Consider the following 23,031-nt stretch of genomic DNA (forward strand, 5'->3'; position numbering starts at 1 on the left):
CTTTACCACCCTATCTATATGAGATTCCACCTTCAAGGAACTATGCACGGTTATACCCAGATCCCTCTGTTCAGCTGTATTCTTCAATTCCCTACCATTTACCATGTACGTCCTATTTTGATTTGTCCTGCCAGGTGTAGCACCTCACATTTATCAGCATTAGACTCCATCTGCCATCTTTCAGCCCATTTTTTCCAAATGGCCTAAATCACTCTGTAGACTTTGAAAAATCCTCTTCATTATCCACAACACCCCCTATCTTGGTATCATCTGCATACTTACTAATCCAATTTACCACACCTTCATCCAGATCATTGATGTACATGACAAACAACAAAGGACCCAACACAGATCCCTGAGGCACCCCACTAGTCACCTGCCTCCAACCCGATAAACAGCCATCCACCATTACCCTCTGGCTTCTCCCATTCAGCCACTGTTGAATCCATCTTGCTATTCCTGCATTTATACCCAACAGTTGAACCTTCTTAACCAACCTTCCATGAGGAACCTTGTCAAAGGCCTTACTAAAGTCCATATAGACAACATCCACTGCTTTACCCTCATCAATTTCCCTAGTAACCTCTTCAAAAAATTCAAGAAGATTAGTCAAACATGACCTTCCAGGCACAAATCCATGTTGACTGTTCCTAATCAGACCCTGTTTATCTAGATGCTTATATATATTATCTCTAAGTATCTTTTCCATTAATTTGCCCACCACTGAAGTCAAACTAACAGGTCTATAATTGCTAGGTTTACTCTTAGAACCCTTTTTAAACAATGGAACAACATGCGCAGTACGCCAATCCTCGGGGACTATTCCCGTTTCTAATGACATTTGAAATATTTCTGTCATAGCCCCGGCTATTTCTACACTAACTTTCCTCAATGTCCTAGGGAATATCCTGTCAGGACCTGGAGACTTATCCACTTTTATATTTTTCAAAAGTGTCAGTACTTCTTTTACTTTGAACCTCATAGTATCCATAGCTACTCTACTAGTTTCCCTTACCTCACATAATTCAATATCCTTCTCCTTGGTGAATACCGAAGAAAAAAAATTGTTCAATATCTCCCCCATCTCTTTTGGCTCTGCAGATAGCTGTCCACTCTGTCTCTCCAATGGACCAATTTTATCCCTCCTTATCCTTTTGCTATTAATATAGCTGTAGAAACCCTTTGGATTTACTTTCACCTTACTTGCCAAAGCAACCTCATATCTTCTTTTAGCTTTTCTAATTTCTTTCTTAAGATTCTTTTTACATTCCTTATAATCCTCAAGCACCTCATTTACTTCATGCTGCCTATAATTATTGTAGATCTCCCTCTTTTTCCGAACAAGATGTCCAATTTCCCTTGAAAACCAGGGCTCTTTCCAATTTGCTGCAGCCTCCACTGCCGCCGCCGCAGCCCCGGCCGCCTCTACAGAAGGCGAGAAGCAGCCGCGGATGCGGTCAATGCCGAGGAGAGCAAGCCCGCCCCTGAGGGCGACGCCGCTACAGCCGTCGGCGACCACTGCCACCGCCGCCGCCACCTCCACTCCCGCTGCTCCAGCGGAGGCTAAGAAAGATAGCACTGCCTCGCCAGAGGCTCAGCTCGAGGAGAAGGCAGCCGAAAAGCCGGACGTACAGGAAGCCAAAGCTCCGGAGGAGCCCAAGGCCAGCGAAGAGAAACCCACGGCAGAGGCGGCCTCGTCCAACCCAGCCCCCAGTGCTGAAGCATCCACAGCCGAGCAGGAAGCAGCAGCAACACCACCAGCAGCTGTCGCAGCCCCAGAGCCAGTTGTGCCAGAGGAGGCACCATCCGAGTCTAGTCCAGCACCAGCTACCGAATCAGCAGAGCAAAACCAATAAAGAGCCCCAAACTGGAGTAATAATCAAATGGACCTTTTTTCCATGTTTGTTTGTTGGAGTGGTGCCAGGTACTGGTTTGGAGAACTGTCTGACCAGGGATTTTAAAGGCTTTTTTTTAATTTTTAAAAATCCCAGCGCATTCATTCTGTTACCACCATTCCAACAGGCAGAGATGAGCCCCAAACCTCGCTCTGTCATTTTTTTTGCATCAGTATTACTGTTTTTGCATATTTTGCATCATTTTATACAAGTTTAATTTTTTTTTGGTCAATATATGGACACGTCCAATGGTGTGGATAATCTGGGTGGGTAAATCCTGGGTGAAATGTAAATGAAGTAATATTAAAACCACAATGCAGCGGTGTAGTTGCCAAGCAAATGTGCCACAAACTAATGATGTAAAGGATTAGTCTTTTAAAACAAAAAAAAATCACATCTTACAAAAGTTATACCATACAGTTTGGAAAGTTGATGTGGACAAGCTTTTCCCTTTGAGAGTAGGGAAGATTCAAACAAGAGGACATGACTTCAGAATTAAGGGACAGAAGTTTAGGGGTAATATGAGGGGGAACTTCTTTACTCAGAGAGTGGTAGCGGTGTGGAATGAGCTTCCAGTGGAAGTGGTGGAGGCAGGTTCATTGGTACCATTTAAAAATAAATTGGATAGGCATATGGATGAGAAGGGAATGGAGGGTTATGGTATGAGTGCAGGCAGGTGGGACTAAGGAGAAAAAAAAGTTGTTCGGCACGGACTTGTAGGGCCGAGATGGCCTGTTTCCGTGCTGTAATTGTTATATGGTTATATGGTTATGGGGAGATGCAGAAAAATGGGATTAGGAGACAGAGGTCAGCCATGATTGAATGGCAGAGTGGACTCGATGGGCCGAATGACCTCATTCTATTCCTATAACTTGTGAACTTGTTTCACTCTATCGACCCGAAACGTCACCCATTCCTTCTCTCCAGAGATGCTGTCTGTCCTGCTGAGTTACTCCAGTATTCTGTGTCTACCTTCGATTGAAACCAGCATCTGCAGTTCTTTCCTAATTACTCTATGACTCTATGACTGCTCTCTACTGCGTGTGAACTAATATCTTAATCTTTGCATTGTCTTTTACTTTCCATTGCTTTGTGGAAATTATGGGCAATTTATAAATAATTTATGTATAACTTATATTTTGTCTATGGTCCTGTTACGTTTCTGCAGGCAACATTTTCATTGTACACGTATCTCAATATTCTTGTGCATTTGTCAGTAAACTTGACTTAACTTGGCTTCCACATAACCCAGCCAGAGGAAACATCCTTTCATTATCATATTGCTGTACATTTCAATGAGGTCTCTCATTTCTCTTCAACGTAATGAATGCAACCAGTCAATAGTGATTTCCCTTCCACAAACCCATTCCAACTTTGTACAACCCTGTCTCGTAAAACAAATATGTTACGGAAACAGCAACTGAAGGAATCAACTCTACTGGGCGTGATGGACTTCCAGGGCTATCGGCAGAAGCTAGGATGACCAGACAGCATCCCAAGAATAGCCCCGCACTGGACACCGGAAGGGAAAAGAACCTGACCTGGGGTAGTGTCCAGAAGCTAGCCCAGAACAGACAGGAGTGGAGGACCTTCGATGCTGCCCTACATGCCAGGAAGCATAATACACATACGCAGTAAGTAAGTAAGTAACTGCAACATCATAGGTGTAAGAAAGAACTGCAGATGCTGCTTTAAATCGGAGGTAGACACAAAATGCTGGAGTAACTCAGCGGAACAGGCAACATCTCTGGAGAGAAGGAATGGGTGACGTTTCGGGTCGAGACCCTTCTTCAGACTGATGTCGGGGAGGGGGCGGAGCCATGGGACAAAGATAGAATGTGGGTGGAGACAATAAGACTAATGGGAGAACTGGGAAGGGGAAGGAGAGAGAAAGCAAGGGCTATCTGAAGTTAGAGAAGTCAATGTTCATACCGCCTGGGGCGTAAACTACCCAAGCGGAATATGAGGTGCTGTTTCTCCAATCTGTGCTGGGCCTCACTCTGACAATGGAAGAGGCCCAGGACAGAAAGGTCAGATTGGGAATTGGAGGGGGTGCTGAGCAACCAGGAGATCGGGTAGGTTAAGATGGACTGAGCGGAGGTGTTCAGTGAAATGAACGCCGAGCCTGTGCTTGGTCTCACCGATGTAGAGAAGTTGACAACTGGAGCAGTGGATACAGTAGATGAGGTTGGAGGAGGTGCAAGTGAACCTCTGCCTAACCTGGAAAGATTGTTTAGGTTCTTGGATGGAGTCGAGGGGGGAGGTAAAGGGACAGGTGTTGCATCTCCTGCGGATGCAGAGGAAAGTACCTGGGAAGGGGGTGGTTTGGGAGGGAAGGGACGAGTTGCGGAGGGAACGGTCTCTGCGGAAAGCAGAAAGGTGAGGACAAGGGGGACTCTTGTCCTTGTTACGAATGAGGGAAGGAGGAGTAAGAGCGGAGCTGCAGGATATCGAGGAGACCCAAAGGGTTATGAACACTACTGTATCGTTCATTAACCATTCATAATCTATTTTATGCTTGCTTATAAGGGCAGTAAGATTAAAATAAATTCAAAAGATCCAAATTCAGCTGAGCACTAATCAAAAGATACGCCAAAACTATTCCTCCCACAGCTGTTTGTATCTTTGGTAAACCGCATTCCATAACAAACTTGATTTCTGCATAATTACTGAAATTCCCCTCCATGGACACGCGATATTAAAACTATTCCAAAAACAAGAGCTGATGGCATTGGAATAATATTTCCTTTGATCTTTTCTCTATTTCTAGAACTAAAGATAGCCGTAACTATCAGGCATTTCTGTGTCCAAAGCTGAAATATCCAGCGCTGCAACACTTTATTCTGTTGTATCACAACCCCCTTCATCAACACCTAGTTACAGAATGCATTATTTCCCACACTAAAACCCCACACACTTGTCTGCGTTCCCATATGGTGGAACTAACCCCCAGCTCTTCCTGATGTCTGCTTATCTTTTGTCTATTCATAGATGTGAACTTCACCAGGGTGGTGGATACCTGCCCCATCAGTGTATACTAACAGATGGGAAATAGAAAGTTTCCCTATCAAATCTGGAGACAGGCAAGGAGGATGCCTTCATTCCTACATCCTGGTTATATGTATTGAGCCTTTTGTTGAAACCATCTGAATCATATCCATCTTATCATGGCATGAGGAGCAACAATCCCAGGGAGCGGAGGCACAAAAGTGAAATTCTCATTGTATATGGACATTGTTGAGACCCATGGTCAGTCTGCAAATTGATCAAGATTTGTGAGCATCCTGAACTGGCCTTAGGAAGAAGACTGAAAAGCAGGACTTCGTGGGTGGTTATACTGTCGTTGTGTCCTTGGGCAAGACACTTCACCCACCTTTGCCTGCGTGTGAATGTGTGTGAATGTGTGTGAGTGACTGGTGGTGGTCGGAGGGGCCGTAGGCGCAGATTAACAGCCACGTTTCCATCAGTCTGCCCCAGGGCAGCTGTGGCTTCAGACGTAGCTCACCACCACCGAGTGTGACTGTGGAGTGAATGAATAATGCGATGTAAAGCGCCTTGAGTATCTAGAAAGGCGCTATATAAATCCCATCCATTATTATTATTATTATCTCTGGATTGCTTCCAGTACCTCGTGCAAGTGAGAGCAGGAACATGGAGATAGGGAATCTGAATGTGTGGCTGAGGGGCTAGTGCAGGGAGCAATGAGTTAGATTTATAGACCACTGGGATCTCTTTGGGGGTAGGGGTGACCTGTACGAAAGGGAAGGGTTACACCTTAACCAACATTCTGGCAGGCAGGTTTGCTAGTGCTACACGTATGGGTTTAAACTAAATAGTGGGGGAGAGTGGTTGACGAATTGGGAATAGAAAGATGGAGTTAAAGGAGAAGTGAGTACAGGAAAAGTTACAAAAGCCACCCGAATTATTGGGAAGGAAAGTTCAAGAAGGGATAAGAGAGTAAGTTCAGGGCCAATAGTGAGCGGTGTGAGAGGGGAGGTGAATACTGAAGTTAAAGAGTTGTATATGAATGCGCGAAGTATAAGAAATAAAGTGGACGAGCTTGAGGCTCAGTTAGAAATTGGCAAGTATGATGTTGTGGGAATTACAGACACATGGCTGCCAGAGGGCCAGGGCTGGGAACTGAAAATTGAAGGGTATACGTCCTATAGAAAAGATAGACAGGTGGGCAGAGGGGGTGGGGTGGCTCTGTTGGTGAAGAATGAAATTCACTCCCTTGCGAGGGGTGACAGAATCAGGAGGTCAGTATGGATAGAACTGAGGAATTGTAAGGGTAAAAAGACCCTAATGGGAGTTATAGAAACATAGAAATTAGGTGCAGGAGTAGGCCATTCGGCACTTCGAGCCTGCACCGTCATTCAATATGATCATGGCTGATCATCCAACTCAGTATCCCGTACCTGCCTTCTCTCCATACCCTCTGATCCCCTTAGCCACAAGGGCCAAATCGAACTCCCTCTTAAATAAATATAGCCAATGAACTGGCCTCGACTACCCTCTGCAGCAGAGAGTTCCAGAGATTCACCACTCTCTGTGTGAAAAAAGTTCTTCTCATCTCGGTTTTAAAGGATTTCCCCCTTATCCTTAAGCTGTGACCCCTTGTCCTGGACTTCCCCAACATCGGGAGCAATCTTCCTGCATCTAGCCTGTCCAACCTCTTAAGAATTTTGTAAGTTTCTATAAGATCCCCTCTCAATCTTCTAAATTCTAGAGAGTATAAACCAAGTATATCCAGTCTTTCTTCATAAGACAGTCCTGACATCCCAGGAATCAGTCTGGTGAACCTTCTCTGCACTCCCTCTATGGCAATAATGTCCTTCCTCAGATTTGGAGACCAAAACTGTACGGAATACTCCAGGTGTGGTCTCACCAAGACCCTGTACAACTGCAGTAGAACCTCCCTGCTCCTATACTCAAATCCTTTTGCTATGAAAGCTAACATACCATTTGCATTCTTCACTGCCTGCTGCACCTGCATGCCTACTTTCAATGACTGGTGTACCATGACACCCAGGTCTCGCTGCATCTCCCCCTTTCCCAATCGGCCACCATTTAGATAATAGTCTGCTTTCCCGTTTTTGCCACCAAAATGGATAACCTCACATTTATCCATATTATACTGCATCTGCCAAACATTTGCCCACTCACCCAGCCTATCCAAGTCACCTTGCAGTCTCCTAGCATCCTCACAGCTAACACTGCCCCCCAGCTTAGTGTCATCCGCAAACTTGGAGATATTGCCTTCAATTCCCTCATCCAGATCATTAATATATATTGTAAATAGCTGGGGTCCCAGCACTGAGCCTTGCGGTACCCCACTAGTCACTGCCTGCCATTGTGAAAAGGACCCGTTTACTCCTACTCTTTGCTTCCTGTTTGCCAGTCAGTTCTCTACCCACATCAATACTGAACCCCCAATGCCGTGTACTTTACATTTGTATACTAATCTCTTATGTGGGACCTTGTCGAAAGCCTTCTGGAAGTCCAGATACACCACATCCACTGGTTCTCCCCTATCCACGCTACTAGTTACATCCTCGAAAAATTCTATAAGATTCGTCAGACATGATTTACCTTTCGTAAATCCATGCTGACTTTAACCATATAACCATATAACAATTACAGCACGGAAACAGGCCATCTCGGCCCTACAAGTCCATGCCGAACAAAATTTTTTTCCCCTTAGTCCCACCTGCCTGCACTCGTACCATAACCCTCCATTCCCTTCTCATCCATATGCCTATCCAATTTATTTTTAAATGATACCAATGAACCTGCCTCCACCACTTCCACTGGGAGCTCATTCCACACCGCCACCACTCTCTGCGTAAAGAAGTTCCCCCTCATATTACCCCTAAACTTCTGTCCCTTAATGTGCTGAATCTTCCCTATTCTCAAAGGAAAAATTGGACTTTGTCCAATGATTTCACCACTTTCCACTTGTGCTGCTATCCCATCTTTAATAACTGACTCTAGCAGTTTCCCCACTACCGATGTTAGACTAACTGGTCTGTAATTCCCCATTTTCTCTCTCCCTCCCTTCTTAAAAAGTGGGGTTACGTTTGCTACCCACCAATCCTCAGGAACTACTCCAGAATCTAAAGAGTTTTGAAAGATTATTACTAATAACCATATAACCATATAACAATTACAGCACGGAAACAGGCCATCTCGACCCTTCTAGTCCGTGCCGAACACATAATCTCCCCTAGTCCCATATACCTGCGCTCAGACCATAACCCTCCATTCCCTTCCCGTCCATATAACTATCCAATTTATTTTTAAATGATAAAAACGAACCTGCCTCCACCACCTTCACTGGAAGCTCATTCCACACAGCTACCACTCTCTGAGTAAAGAAGTTCCCCTCATGTTACCCCTAAACTTCCATCCCTTAATTCTCACGTCATGTCCCCTTAGTTGATAATGCATCCACTATTTCTGGAGCTACTTCCTTAAGTACTCTGGGATGCAGCCTATCTGGCCCTGGGGATTTATCGACCTTTAATCCATTCAATTTACCCAACACCACTTCCCGGCTAACCTGGATTTCACTCAATTCCTCCAACTCCTTTGACCCGCGGTCCCCTGCTATTTCCGGCAAATTATTTATGTCTTCCTTAGTGAAGACGGAACCAAAGTAGTTATTCAATTGGTCCGCCATATCCTTGTTCCCCATGATCAACTCACCTGTTTCTGACTGCAAGGGACCTACATTTGTTTTAACTAATCTCTTTCTTTTCACACATCTATAAAAACTTTTGCAGTCAGTTTTTATGTTCCCTGCCAGTTTTCTTTCATAATCTAATTTTTCCTTTCCTAATTAAGCCCTTTGTCCTCCTCTGCTGGTCTCTGAATTTCTCCCAGTCCTCCGGTATGCTGCTTTTTCTGGCTAATTTGTACGCATCATCCTTCGCTTTGATATTATCCCTGATTTCCCTTGTTATCCACGGATGTACTACCTTCCCTGATTTATTCTTTTGCCAAACTGGGATGAACAATTTTTGTAGTTCATCCATGCAGTCTTTAAATGTCTTCCATTGCATATCCACCGTCAACCCTTTTAGAATTAATTGCCAGTCAATCTTGGCCAATTCACGTCTCATACCCTCAAAGTTACATTTCTTTAAGTTCAGAACCATTGTTTCTGAATTAACAATGTCACTCTCCATCCTAATGATCTACAGGCCCCCAAACAGTAGCCTGGATATAGAGTGCAAGTTGAATCAAGAGTTAAAATTGGCATGTCACAAAGGTAATGATACGGTTGTTATGGGAGATTTCAACATGCAGGTAAACTGGGAGCATCAGGTTGGTGTTGGACTCCAAGATAGGGAGTTTGTGGAGTGCCTCTGTGATGGATCTTAGAGCAGCTTTTACTGGAGCCAACCAGGGAGAAGACAATTCTGGATTTAGTGTTGTGAACCGGATTTAATAAGCGAACTCAAGGTAAAGGAGCCATTAGGAGGTAGTGACCATAATATGATGTTTTAATCTACAATTTGAGAGGGAGAAGGGAAAATCGGAAGAGTCAGTATTACAGTTGAACAAAAGGGACTATGGAGCCATGAGGGAGGAGCTGGCCAAAGTTGATTGGAAGTTACCCCAACAGGGATGACAGTGGACAACAATGGCAGGTGTTTCTGGGAATAATACAGAAGGTGCAGGATCAGTTCATTACAAAGAGGAAGAAAGATGCCAAGGGGAGTAAGGGGTGATCTTGGCTGACAAGGGAAGTCAGGGACAGTATAAAAATAAAAGAGATGAAGTATAACATAGCAGAGGTGAGCGGGAAGCCAGAGGATTGGGAATCGTTTAAAGAACAACAGAAGATAACTAAAAAGGTAATACGGGGAGAAAAGATGAGGTACGAAGGTAAGCATATAAAGGAGGATAGAAGCTTATTTTGGTATTTGAAGAGGTAAAATTAGTTAAGACCAAAGTGGGACCATTGAAGACTGAAAAGGGTGAATTTATTATGGGGAACAAAGAAATGGCAGACGAGTTGAACAGGTACACAAAATTGCTGGAGAAACTCAGCGGGTGCAGCAGCATCTATGGAGTGAAGAAAATAGGCGACGTTTCGGGCCAAAACCCTTCTTCAGACTGATGGTGGGGGGGGGGGGGTGGGGGGGGGGGGGGAGAAGGAAGGAAAAGGGGAGGAGGAGGAGCCCGAGGGCGGGGGGATGGGAGGAGACAGCTCGAGGGTTAAGGAAGGGGAGGAGACAGCAAGGGCTAGCAAAATTGGGAGAATTCAACGTTCATGCCATCAGGATGCAAGCTGCCCAGGCGGAATATGAGGTGCTGTTCCTCCAATTTCCGGTGTTGCTCACTCTGGCAATGGAGGAGACCCAGGACAGAGAGGTCTGAGTGGGAATGGGAGGGGGAGTTGAAGTGCTGAGCCACCGGGAGTTCAGGTAGGTTCTTGCGGACTGAGCGGAGGTGTTCGGCGAAACGATCGCCCTACCGCCGCTTAGTCTCCCCGATGTAAATCAGCTGACATCTAGAGCAGCGGATGCAGTAAATGAGGTTGGAGGAGATACAGGTGAACCTTTCTCGCACCTGGGAACGACTGCTTGGGTCCTTGAATGGAGTCGAGGGGGGAGGTGAAGGGACAGGTGTTGCATTTCTTGCGGTTGCAACGGAAAGTGCCCGGGGAGGGGGTGGTACGGGAGGGAAGGGAAGAATTGACAAGGGAGTTGCGGAGGGAGCGGTCTTTGCGGAAGGCAGACATGGGGGGAGATGGGAAGATGTGGCGAGTGGTGGGGTCACATTGGAGGTGGCGGAAATGGCGGAGGATTATGTGTTGTATTTGCCGGCTGGTGGGGTGAAAAGTGAGGACCAGGGGGACTCTGCCCTTGTTGCGAGTGCGGGGATGGGGAGAGAGAGCAGTGTTGCGGGGTATGGAAGAGACCCTGGTGCGAGCCTCATCTATGGTGGCGGAGGGGAATCCCCGTTCCCTGAAGAACGAGAACATTTCCGATGCCCTGGTATGGAATGTCTCATCCTGGGAACAGATGCGGCGTAAGCGGAGAAATTGGGAGTAGGGGATGGAGTCTTTACAGGGGGCAGGGTGGGGAGACGTGTAATCCAGATAGCCATGCGAGTCAGTTGGTTTGTAGTGTATGTCGGTCAGAAGTCTGTCCCCTGCGATGGAGATGGTGAGGTCAAGAAATGGTAGGGAACTGTCGGAAATGGTCCAGGTGTATTGGAGTGCCGAATGGAAGTTGGTGGTGAAGTGGATGAAGTCAGTCAGTTGTGTGTAGGTGCAGGAGGTGGCCCCAAAGCAGTTGTCAATGTAATGGAGGTAGAGGTCGGGGATGGGGCCCTGGTACGTATTGAACAAGGATTGTTCAACGTACCCGACAAAGAGGCAGGCTTAGCTGGGGCCCCATGCGTGTCCCCATGCGTGTGCCCAGCTGGGGCCCATGCATGTGCCCATGCGTGTGCCCAGCTGGGGCCCATGCGTATGCGAGTTGAACAGGTACTTTGGATCCGTCTTCACTAAGGAGGACACAAACAATCTCCCTCATGTACTTGAGATTAGTGGGCAAAATTAGGGCACATGGTATTGGGGGTGTAGTGCTGACATGGATAGAAAATTGGTTGGCAGACAGGAAACAAAGAGTAGGGATTAATGGGTCCCTTTCAGAATGGCAGGCAGTGATTAGTGGGGTACCACAAGGCTCGGTGCTGGGACTGCAGCTATTTACAATATACATCAATGATTTAGATGAAGGGATTACAAGCAACATTAGCAAATTTACAGATGACACAAAACTGGGTGGTAGTGTGAACTGTGAGGAGGATGCTATGAGAATGCAGGGTGACTTGGACAAGTTTGGTGAGTGGGCAGATGCATGGCAGATGCAGTTTAATGTGGATAATTGTGAGGTTATCCACTTTGGTAGCAAAAACAGGAAGGCAGGAAGACGGATCCAAAGTACCGGTTCAACTCGCATACGCAGATTATTATCTAAATGGTGTCAAGTTGGGAATAGGGGAAGTACAACAGGATCTGGGTGTCCTTTTTCATCAGAATGAAAGTAAGAATGCAGGTACAGCAGGCAGTGAAGAAAGCAAATAACATGTTGGCCTTCATAACAAGAGGAGTTGAGTATAGGAGCAAAGAGGTCCTTCTGCAGTTGTACAGGGCCCTTGTGAGACCACACCTGGCGTATTGTGTGCAGTTTTAGTCTCGAAATTTGAGGAAGGATATTATTGCTATTGAGGGAGTACAGCGTAGGTTCACCTGGTTAATTCCCGGGGTGGCGGGACTGTCATATGCTGAGAGAATGGAGTGGCTGGGTTTGTATACTTTGGGATTTAGAAGGATAAGAGGGTATCTTATTGAGACATATAAGATTATTAAGGGTTTGGATACACTAGAGGCAGGAAACATGTTCCCGATGTTGAGGGAGTCCAGAACCAGGGGCCACAGTTTAACAATATGGGATAAGCCATTTAGAACGGAGATGAGAAAACACTTTTTGTGAGTCTGTGGAATTCTCTGCCTCAGAGAGGGGTGGAGGCAGGTTCTCTGGATACGAGGTAGGGCTCCTAAATATAGCAGTCAGGGGATATGGGGAGAAGGCAGGAGCCGGGTACTGATTGGGGATGATCAGCCATGATAACATTGAATGGCGGTGCTGGCTCGAAGGGCCGAAGGGCCTACTCCTGCACCTTTTGTCTATTGTAAAGGCAGACAGGAGGTGCTCTCAGTATTGTTGTATATTGCATAGCAGTGAGCTAAAGTCACTTCCTGTGCTACAACTGTCGCCTGAGCCATCCGGTGATCCAGGATGGATTGTATCCATTGGGACAGGATGTATAAGTTTCCGCAGTAAGGGGGGAGCACAACCAAAATACCCACATCAAGATGGCCACCTTTGAGTCTGACCCCAAATGTCATCTGTTCCCTCCACAGACGCTACGCGACCTGCTGAGTTCTTTCAGTGTTTCATTTTTGCTCAAGATTCTAGCATCTGCAGTCTCTTGTGTCAGCCACCTTTGTGAGTAGGTGCAACACGCTGCCTTATAGCCTGAGTTCATAAATGTTGAGGTTTTATCCATCCCTAGTGTTGCAAAGGATGGATTGACCTCGTTGATCTGCAACAATTTGCACCTCGATCCATCACCTGTCTGCCTTACAAATTAAAGATAGACACAAAAGTCTGGAGTAACTCAGCGGGACAGGTAGCATCTCTGGAAAGAAGGAATGGGTGACGTTTAGGGTCGAGACCCGTCTTACAAATTAGTCGGTGCAAAAATACTTTGTTTTTCAAGTCAATCAGGCAGTAATCAGCCTGGGATGCTCTGGAGCCCTGCGTGAGAAGGATGGTGTGCGATAGTTCCAGGCACAGACCATCACAGTCTTTTGACAGAATGGCTCATCTTCAGAACTCTTATGCAAACACAAAAAAAGCCATGTGACAATGGTAAGAGGTGACCTCCCTGTTAGATCCTTCATACACAGTTGAAACCTCAATTCCACCCTGATTGCAGTGCGTACAGAACAGTTACCACCTCAATGTGGAATGTGCATTTGCCAATGGGGTCTGGAATGGGATGCAATTATCCTTGTAGTTTGTCACAGGGCTCTGTGCTGTGATGAACATCGACTACTGCTGGAAGATCAACAATTGTGTACTGTCTGATGATTCCACGTGCAGGAGTATGTCTGAGGATGCACTGAAGCTGTACAGCCACCACAAAGTCACACAACTTCAGTAAGAGAAGATGGGCAACTGTGTGGGTTTGCTGTGTGACCTCAGTCCTGTCCCAGTGACAGTGTGGGTCCCAGTGACAGTGTGGGTTTCCAGGTGGTCCGGTTTCCTTCCACATCCCACATCTCTGTCACATGGCCCCTCATGTCTAGGGAGTGGGATAACATTGAACAAGTGTGAATGGGTGATCAATGGTCAGTGCGGACCCGGTGGGCTGAAGAGCCTATTTCCATGCTGCATCTCTAAACTCGTAAATCAGAGCAGGAGTAGACTACCCACTCTTCATACACCATTCAATACAATCATGGCTGATCTGCCCCATGCTTCACCTCATCTGTGCCAGTTCCCATAGTCCTCAACTCCCTGATCCACCTCCTCTTCAAGCACCCACAATGACCCAGTCCCAACTCCCCTCTCGGCTACACAATCCCAAAGATTCACCTATACTCTGCATGGAGAAATGTCTCCTCCTCTCAGTCCAAATTCTGAGAGGCTGACCATGCTTCTGGACATAACATCCAGCATGGTGAACCCAGCATAAATGTTGTATGTTAAATTGTTCTAAACTATGGAGAATACAGGCTTCTTCTGCTCAATCTCTCGTAGAGCAAACCCCAGGAAGCTGTTGCTGTTGCATTAGATAATCTTTCCACAATGGGTGAATAGTAAAAAGCTTGCTTCTATGCTTCACATAAAGTGGAATGGCACAATGGACATGTGAAGCAGCACAAGCAGAACTACTTTCACCAGGAGGTGCGTTAGAAAACTGACTTACCCCTTGAGGAAACTGAATCCGTGAGCACACACTAAGATGTTTCCATTAGAGTCCACTTTCAGAAGGTTCCCAAGTAGCGTATCAAACACAAGTCCTCTGCAAAATATGGTTAAAATGTTGATTTTTAACACAAATGCACAAAATCTACTGGCAAAAGCTGGCAATTCATTTCCACTATAGGCAACAATTAATAAGGCGGGGAGAATGGTGAGATCACTCCCTCTCATCATTTTAGTTTCCACATCTCTTGTTATTTGATTTGAAGAGGGGTCACGACCTCAAACATTGCCTATCCATGTCCTCCAGACATGCTGCCTGACCTGCTGAGTTACTCCAGTACTTTATAGTCTACGCAAGATTTCAGCATCTGCAGTTTCTTCCATCCTCATTATTTAATCATAGTCATACAGCACGGAAACACTTGAAGCCATTCAGTTCAATGATGCCCCATCTAAGCTAGTGTCTTCTAACTGTTGTTATTGTATCTGCCTCAATTACTTCCTCATTCCATATATCCGCCACCCTCTGAGTGAAAAGGTAGCCCCTCAGGTTTCTATTAAATCTTTCCCCTCTCACCTTAAACCTATGTCCTCTGGTTCTTGATTCCCCTACCCTGGATAAAAGACTCGATGCGTTCAGCCTATTAATTCCCCTCATGATTTTATCTATCTATATCTATATATTACTAAAACTCTCATCTTGTTTGTTTGTGAGTGGGTGTGCGTGTGTATGTCTGTGATTTATGCCCTGAATTATGCCAAGACGCTCCAGGATAGAGCTACAAATTTTGGACCACCTTACTCACTATTGTCCTGTGGTCTTGTGTATCAAGTTTTATTCAGATTTGTGTTATATTTTACAAGTTATTCACATTTTTAATTTTACAAAACCCCACTTTGAAAGAAATCCTTCATCTGCCCTGGCAGTTAGCAGCTATGATATCACAATAAGATCTAATTTACACAAACTGCCCCTCACCTGCGTTCCACTGGCAGTTAGCAGCGTGACGTCACAATGGGATCTCATTTACATAAACTGTTTCACCCAGTGCAATGAGAGATTTGTTACATTGTTGTAAGGAGAGGGAGGGAGTGAGGGAGGGGAGGAGGAGAAATGTTATTTAAACATTGTCTTTAGTGGGGGAGTGGGATAGGGGAGAGGTGAGGAGTGGGGGAGCAGGGAGATAGATGGAGAGGAGGGGGGTAGGGAGGGGAGAGGGGTAATGGAGGGAGTGATTGAGGGTAGGGGAAAGAGGGAGGGAGAGGTGAGTGAGGAAGTGGAGGAGGGGAGGAGGAGAGGGGAGAGAACAGGGAGGGTGAAGAGGGGGTGGGAGTATTGGGGATGAAGGAGGAATGGAGGAGGATAGGGGTTGGAAGAGGGATGGCGAGGCACAGTTGGGGAGGGTTGCTGTGACTTGCGTCACAACGGGGATCTCTGGCGTCACAACGGGAACCTGTCAGCCGTGCCTGCGCAGTTTGGGACGATGGATGAGTGGTGGAATATTGCGTTTGGAGACCACCCCTTCCGTGTGTCAGGGACCCAACGGGTCCCACTTGGTCTAGTGGATACAAGATACATACTCTCATCTTGTATGTATATATATTTGTTTGTATATATATGTTCCCGAAATACAGCCAAAACGGTACACGATAGCACTTCAATTTTAGGGGCACCTTACTCACCATTCGCCTGTGGTGTGCAGTAGCAAGTTTTGTTCCATTTGACAAAGTAAATTCCAAGTTATTCCCTTAATAAAAAATTATTTTATTTTTATCGTTAACTGCGCTCCCACTTGCCGGCCCCGTCAGCCGCACCTGCGGAGTTGGGGGAGGCTTGCCGGGCCGGGATCGCCATTTTCGCTGAACATCGCCTCGTGTATGGGTGAGTGGTGGAATATTGTGTTGGGGGAGCGCTTGGTCTAGTACACTATCCTGCGCTCCAAGGTATCAATTCCTAGCTTGTCCAATCTCTCAAGCCCTTCAGTCCTGGCATCATCACTGCGTTCTTTTCAGCAAGGTAACCAAAACGGAACACAATACAGGTACTCCAAATGCAGCCTTACCAATGTTTTGTACCACTGCTAGTATGTCCCAACTTTTACACTCAATATCGTGAACAATGAAGGCCAATGAAACAAAAGCCTTCTTTGCTACCCAATCTACCTGTGCTGCCACTTTCAGAATATGTGCATCTGTACTCCTAAATCCCTCTTCTCTACAACTTTCCCCAGGGGCCTACCATTCACTGTGAAGACTTCCCTGGTTTGACTTTTCAAAATGAAACACCTCACAATGATCAGCATTGAACTCCATTAGCCATTCTTCAGGCCACTTGACCAGCTGATCAAGCTCATGCAGTAATTCTTGATAACCCTCTTCATGATACCACCAACTAACATTGGTCTCAGCTGCAAACTTACTAATCATGCCTTTTACATTCTCTTCTACATCGTTGATATAACCAATAAAGAGCAATGGCCTCAGCACCAATCTCTGAGGCACACTACTAGTCAGAGAACTCCAGTCAGAAAACAACCTTCCACCCTCTGCTTCCTTCCATGAAGATATTTCTGCATCCAGGCAACTAGCTCTCCCTGGATGATCTGCAATCTAACCTTCCAGAGCACCATGTGAAACCTTATCAAAGGCCTCACTGAAGTCCATGTAGACAACGCCCATAGCATTCCCTCATCAACCTTCTTGGTTACTCTTTTAAAAAAAACTCAATCAAATTCACGAGACATGATCTCCCAAGTACAAAATCATATTGACTATCCCTGCTAGCTTCTGTCTATACAAATCTATACTATCGAGTCTATCTTATCCCTCAGAATCCTCTCTCAAGCACAACATTAACCACCTTGTAGTTTTCCGGCACCTCATTTATGTCAAATGATGATTCATTTATCTCAGCCAGGGCTCCTGCAATTTCTTCTCCAACTTCCCACAGTGTCCTCCAATATATTTGATCAGGTTTGGGAGATTTATGGGAAAGTGGCTTCATGTGCCATAGGATGTGCAGGACCTCCTCGACTGCAACATGGACTGCCCTCAAGACATCCACACTAACTGTCCCAAGTTTCTCAATCTTCATGTCTTTCTCCAAGGTAAAAACAGAGGGGAAATACTCATTGAGGATCTTGTTCATCGAGTGCGGCTCCTCACAGAGATGAACGCTTTGGTTCATCTCACATCATCTCACTACCACTTTGTCCCTCAACCACATTCCGTGTATTCTGGTCACCTTGCTGTGCCTCCACTCCCTGCCAACAAACAAGTATTCAAGCAGGACGTTCCAGTGCAGAGAGTTGTGAAATGCTGGTCAACGGACACGGATGACAGCTTACGCGACTGCTTTGAGTTAGTGGACTGGTCCATATTCAGGGATTCCGCAGCGAACCTGAATGAGTACGCCACTGGCGTGACTGACTTTTATCAGCAAGATGATCAGTGGAAGATTGCATGCCGACAAAGTCAATCATGGATGATGATGGAAACCGTGGATGAGCCGCGAGGTACATTCACAGGTTAAGGCCAGGTCTGCTTCATACAAGTCAAACAATCCGGAGCGGTACATCAAGGCCCGCAATGATCTCCGATTGCCATCACGGATGCCAAGAGGTAATACTGGACAAACTTGAGTCCCAGTGTAATCACTCGTACATACAGAGAATGTGCAAGGTCTTCTTGTTCTTCTTCTTACGTATGGTGTGCACAGCCTAAAGTTGTAGGGCAACTTGTTCTGGTTGATCTTATTTGATTGTGCACGCCGGGTTGATTGCATTTGTCGAAACAGGGCAGACCATGTGAAGGTTGCAATTTCCCGCCCCGTGGCAAGGCCTGAATAATATAACTGGCTGCAAAACAGGTTCAGGCAATATCATTGGTGATAGTATGACCCTACCCGATGAACTGAATGCTTTCTATCCTTGCATTGAGCAGGCCAAAAGAGGGGAGACACTTGGCCCCACAGACTCATGTGTGCCTCTACCTAGGGTGAATGTTGCACAGGGTAGATCGGCCTTCCTGAAGGTAAACCCACAAAAAGCAACTGAACCAGACAGAGTTCCTGGCCGTGTCCTTAGTAGCTGTGTGGACCAGCTAGCCGGATTATTAGCGGACATTTAATCTCTCCCTATTCCGTTCTGAGCTACCCACCCGCTTTAAGAAGACCACAAGCAACGACCAAGAAAGCACACCAATGCTTCTACTTCCCTTGAAGGCTTAGGACGCTCAGCATGTCCCCCTACAACTCTCACCAACTTCTACAGATGCACCATAGAAAGCATGTTAACAGGATGCATCACAGGTTGGTTTGGGAACAGCTCCATCCAAGACCACAAGGAATTGCAGCGAATGGTGGAAATTAGCCCAGACCATCACACAAACCAACCTCCCTTCCATTTACTCCATTTATATCTCATGCTGCCAAGGCCAGCAGCATAATCAAGGATTAGTCACACCCTGGACACTCCCTCTTCTCCCCTCTCCCATCAGGCACAAAGTATAGAAGTGTGAAAACACACTACTCCAGAATGTGGGACAATATCTTCCCAGCTGTTATCAGGCAACAGAATCATCCTACCACAACCAGAGAGCAGCCCTGAACTACTATCTACCTCATTGGTGACCCTTGGAAGATCTTTGATTGGACTTTGCTGCCTTTACCTGTCACTACACGTTATTCCAATATCATATATCTATACACAGTACATGGCTTGATTGTAATCATGTATTGTCTTTCTGCTGACTGGATAGCACGCAACAAAAGATTATCACAGTACCTCGGACACGTGACAATAAACTAAATTGATACTGGTTTCTGAGGGGCCCTACTCTCTCTCTAACTACTCTCTTTCCCAAAATGTGCATAAATCTTTGACTCTCCTTAAACTTATCTGCTAGAGCTATCTCTTGCGGCCTTTTTGCCCTCCTGGTTTTCTTCTTACGCATAGTCCTAATTCCCCTAAACTCCTTCGCGGATACACTTGACCCCAGCTGCCGATACCTGCCCATGCCTCCTTTGTATTCCTGACCAGAGCCTCAATTTCTCTCCTCATCGGCTTCTTTACGCCCACCTGCCAAGCCTTCACGTTAACAGGACTATGCTTTGAACTCTCACCATCACCTTTAGAAGCACCCCACATTCCGGATGCCCCTTTGCCCACAAACCTACTCCAATCAACTTTGCAAATTTATGTCTAATACCATCCAAGTTGGCCTTGCCCCAATTCAAAACTTTATTTGTAGACCAGCCCTATCCGTTATCCATCTATCTGTCTATCTGTCTGTATCTATCTATCTCTAAAACTCTGATCTTATGCTCTTCCGGTTTGCGGGGTTTTTCTGCTTATGCAAAAACGGGTGCACGATAGTGCTACGATTTTTTGCCAGGTTAATTACCGTCCTGTGCTATGAGTGCAACAAGTTTTGTTCCGATCGGAGGTATATTGATAAAGTTACCGAGGTTTAAAAATCTTAAAAACCGCGCATGCGCAGAGTCTTTCAGTCAGCGCCGCGCAGATTGGTCTCTTCTCCTGTCAGTCAATGCCACGGCCTTCCTGTCCCACCTCACTCACAAACTCCACTCTCCCCTCCTCACAGTAACTTGTCTACCATATCCCCCACCACCGGCAGTGGCTGCGAGTGGGGGTTTCAGTGGAGGCCCAGTGGAGGCCCTGGCCCCGTCTCTCTCTTCCTCATCACTCACCCCCGCCTGCCCTCTGCGGAAATGGCAGTCCTGTCTATCCATCCCCCCCCGGCTGGACGGAGAGACTGGAGAAGTCTATCGGCGGGACTCCGAGTTCAGCAATGTGATGGTATTATTGTAGAAGCTGTTCCTCATCCTACTGGTACGAGACCTGAGGCTCCTGTACCGCCTCCCTGATGGGAGGAGGGCAAACAGTCCATGGTTGGGGTGGGAGGGGTCTTTAATGATCTTCCTGGCAATTGTATGCAGTTTTCTATGTTGGATATTAATGCTAATGATACATCTTTGTGTGAGGTCGAGTCTCCCTTTTTATAGCTGACAAAAGAACACTGACCCACAATGATGCCAGCCATCCCTCTCCCCCCCCACCCACCCTCACACCACCCCCGCCAATTATTGGCCTCCTCATTCACGAGTTGTCAGAAACAGAGAAGCGGACATGCTCCAGGTAACAAAACCTACCTTTGCCAAAGAGCTATTTAAAATAATTATTCTAAATTCAGAGAAGCAATTTTGACTAGCGGTTCACAGTGTGACAATGTACAGTCCCCTCCATAATGCTTGGGACAAAGACCCATCATTTATTTATTTGCCTCTGTACTCCACAATTTGAGATTTTATTATATATTTATTATCTATTTTGGTTTCACCATGTAGAAATTACAGCTGTGTTTATACCTCACCCCCCCAGCTCAGGGCACAATAATGTTTGGGACACATGGCTTCACAGGTGTTTGTAATTGCTCAGGTGTTTTTAATTCCCTCCTTAATGCAGGTATACGAGAGTTCTCAGCACCTAGTCCTTCCTCCAGTCTTTCCATCACTTTTAGAAACTTTTATTGCAGTTTATAAACAGGACCAAAGTTGTGCCAATGAAAGTCAAATAGACAATAGACAATAGACAATATTGCAGGAGTAGGCCATTCGGCCCTTCGAGCCATTAAATGTGATCATGGCTGATCATCCCCAATCATTAACCCGTTCCTACCTTCTCCCCATATCCCCAGAATCTTTAAGAGCCCTATCTAGCTCTCTCTTGAAAGTATCCAGGGAACCGGCCTCCACCACCCTCTGAGGTAGAGAATTCCACACTCACAACTCTGTGAGAAAAAGTGTTTCCTCATCTCCGTTCTAAATGGCTTATCCCTTATTCTTAAACCGTGGCCCCTGGTTGTGGACTCCCCCAACATCGGGAACATGTTTCCTGCCTCTAGCGTGTCCAAACCCTTAACAATCTTATATGTTTCAATAAGATCGCCGCTCATCCTTCTAAACTCCAGAGTGTACAAGCCCAGCTGCTCCATTCTCTCAGCATATGACTGTCCCGCCATCCGTTAATTAACCTTGTAAACCTAGGCTGCACTCCCTCAATAGCAAGAATGTCCTTCCTCATAATAGGGGACCAAAACTGCACACAATACTCCAGGTGTGGTCTCACTAGGGCCCTGAACAACTGCAGAAGAACCTCTTTGCTCCTATACTTAACTCCTCTTGTTATAAAGGCCAACATGCCATTCGCTTTGTTCACTGCCTGTTGTACGTGCATGCTTACATAAACAAGCCATTATGAGACTGAGAAACAAGAATAAAACTGTTAGAGACATCAGCCAAACCTTAGGCTTACCAAAATCAACAGTTTGGAACATCATTAAGGAGAAAGAGAGCACTGGTGAGCTTACTAATCGCAAATGGACTGGCAGACCAAGGAAGACCTCCACAGCTGATGACAGAAGAATTCTCTCTATAATAAAGAACAATCCACAAACAGCTGTCTGACAGATCAGAAACACTCTTCAGGAGTCAGGTGTGGATTTGTCAATGACCACTGTCTGCAGAAGACTTCATGAACAGAAATACTGCAAGATGCAAACCACTGGTTAGCCGCAAAAATAGGATGGCCAGGTCTCAGTTTGCCAAGAAGTAGTTAAAAGAGCAACCACAGTTCTGGAAAAAGGTCTCGTGGACATTATGGTGGAGAGAAGGTACTGCCCAAGGATATGCAACAAAATACTAAACATGACTACTTTCATTTACATGGCAGTGCTGTGTCCCAAACATTATGGTGGCCAGAAATGGGAGGGCTATGTATAAACACTGCTGTAATTTCTACATGGTGAAACCAAACTGCATAATAATGGTCTTTATTAAAACCCGACAAAATGTGCACTTTAACCACAAGTGATTTTTTTTCTATTGCAAATCTCAAATTGTGGAGTACAGAGGCGAATAAATAAATTATGGCTCTTTGTCCCAAACATTATGGAGGGCACTGTAATATACATTTAAGAGGTTTCGCATGAAACACTGATGACCCGGCTAAATTCTTTGAATAATATTCTCAACATTTTCCCTGATGCATACCGATCATTTTCCCTGATACATTTTCCCTGATCCATGCACATTTCTTGTTTGATTCAGAAAGTGGTTCATCAATTGGACTTTCATTTAATCATTGATAATCCAACGGTTATCTTTAAAGAAAATCCAAGTAACAAAGTCATTGAACTCGACCTCTGACTGAGAAAAGTTGCTCAAGCTCTGAAGTATTTGCATAAAGCTCTTAATGTGCACTTAGATCACTGTTTGCACCATTATAGATTGAGATAAGAGAAGGGTTCATCCTGGACATGGGTATGTTACTGAGGTCACTTTTGGAAAGCTAAACAAAAATGCATGAGCATTCATGATCCGACCTACACATTGAACGAAGGGCATCCACTCAACATGCACATAATGCAAACATGGACAGGCTATACAGTTGTGCCACGGACATAAATGGCCTGAAGGGGATTAAGTGAGTGGGCAAGAAGTTGGAAGATTGAGTATGATGAGGAAAGATGCAGAAATGTGAAAGACTGAAATGTATTTTTCTTTACATAAAGTGAGACAATAAAATGTTACAGTAGAA

At 45.6% G+C, this 23,031-nt stretch overlaps 1 protein-coding gene across 2 annotated transcripts in view; it reads right to left on the reverse strand.

The window, feature by feature from the left end:
• The window catches only part of LOC129713156 (cytosolic purine 5'-nucleotidase-like), a 219,023-nt gene that overhangs the window by 63,863 nt on the left and 132,129 nt on the right, over positions 1-23,031 (reverse strand). For both annotated transcript variants that reach the window (XM_055661990.1, XM_055661991.1), the window contains one exon: positions 14,415-14,510. In XM_055661990.1, the coding sequence (XP_055517965.1) occupies positions 14,415-14,510 (96 nt within the window). The remainder of the gene's footprint in view (positions 1-14,414; positions 14,511-23,031) is intronic.

Source organism: Leucoraja erinacea, chromosome 35, assembly GCF_028641065.1.
Source record: "Leucoraja erinacea ecotype New England chromosome 35, Leri_hhj_1, whole genome shotgun sequence".
Taxonomy (NCBI): domain Eukaryota; kingdom Metazoa; phylum Chordata; class Chondrichthyes; order Rajiformes; family Rajidae; genus Leucoraja; species Leucoraja erinaceus.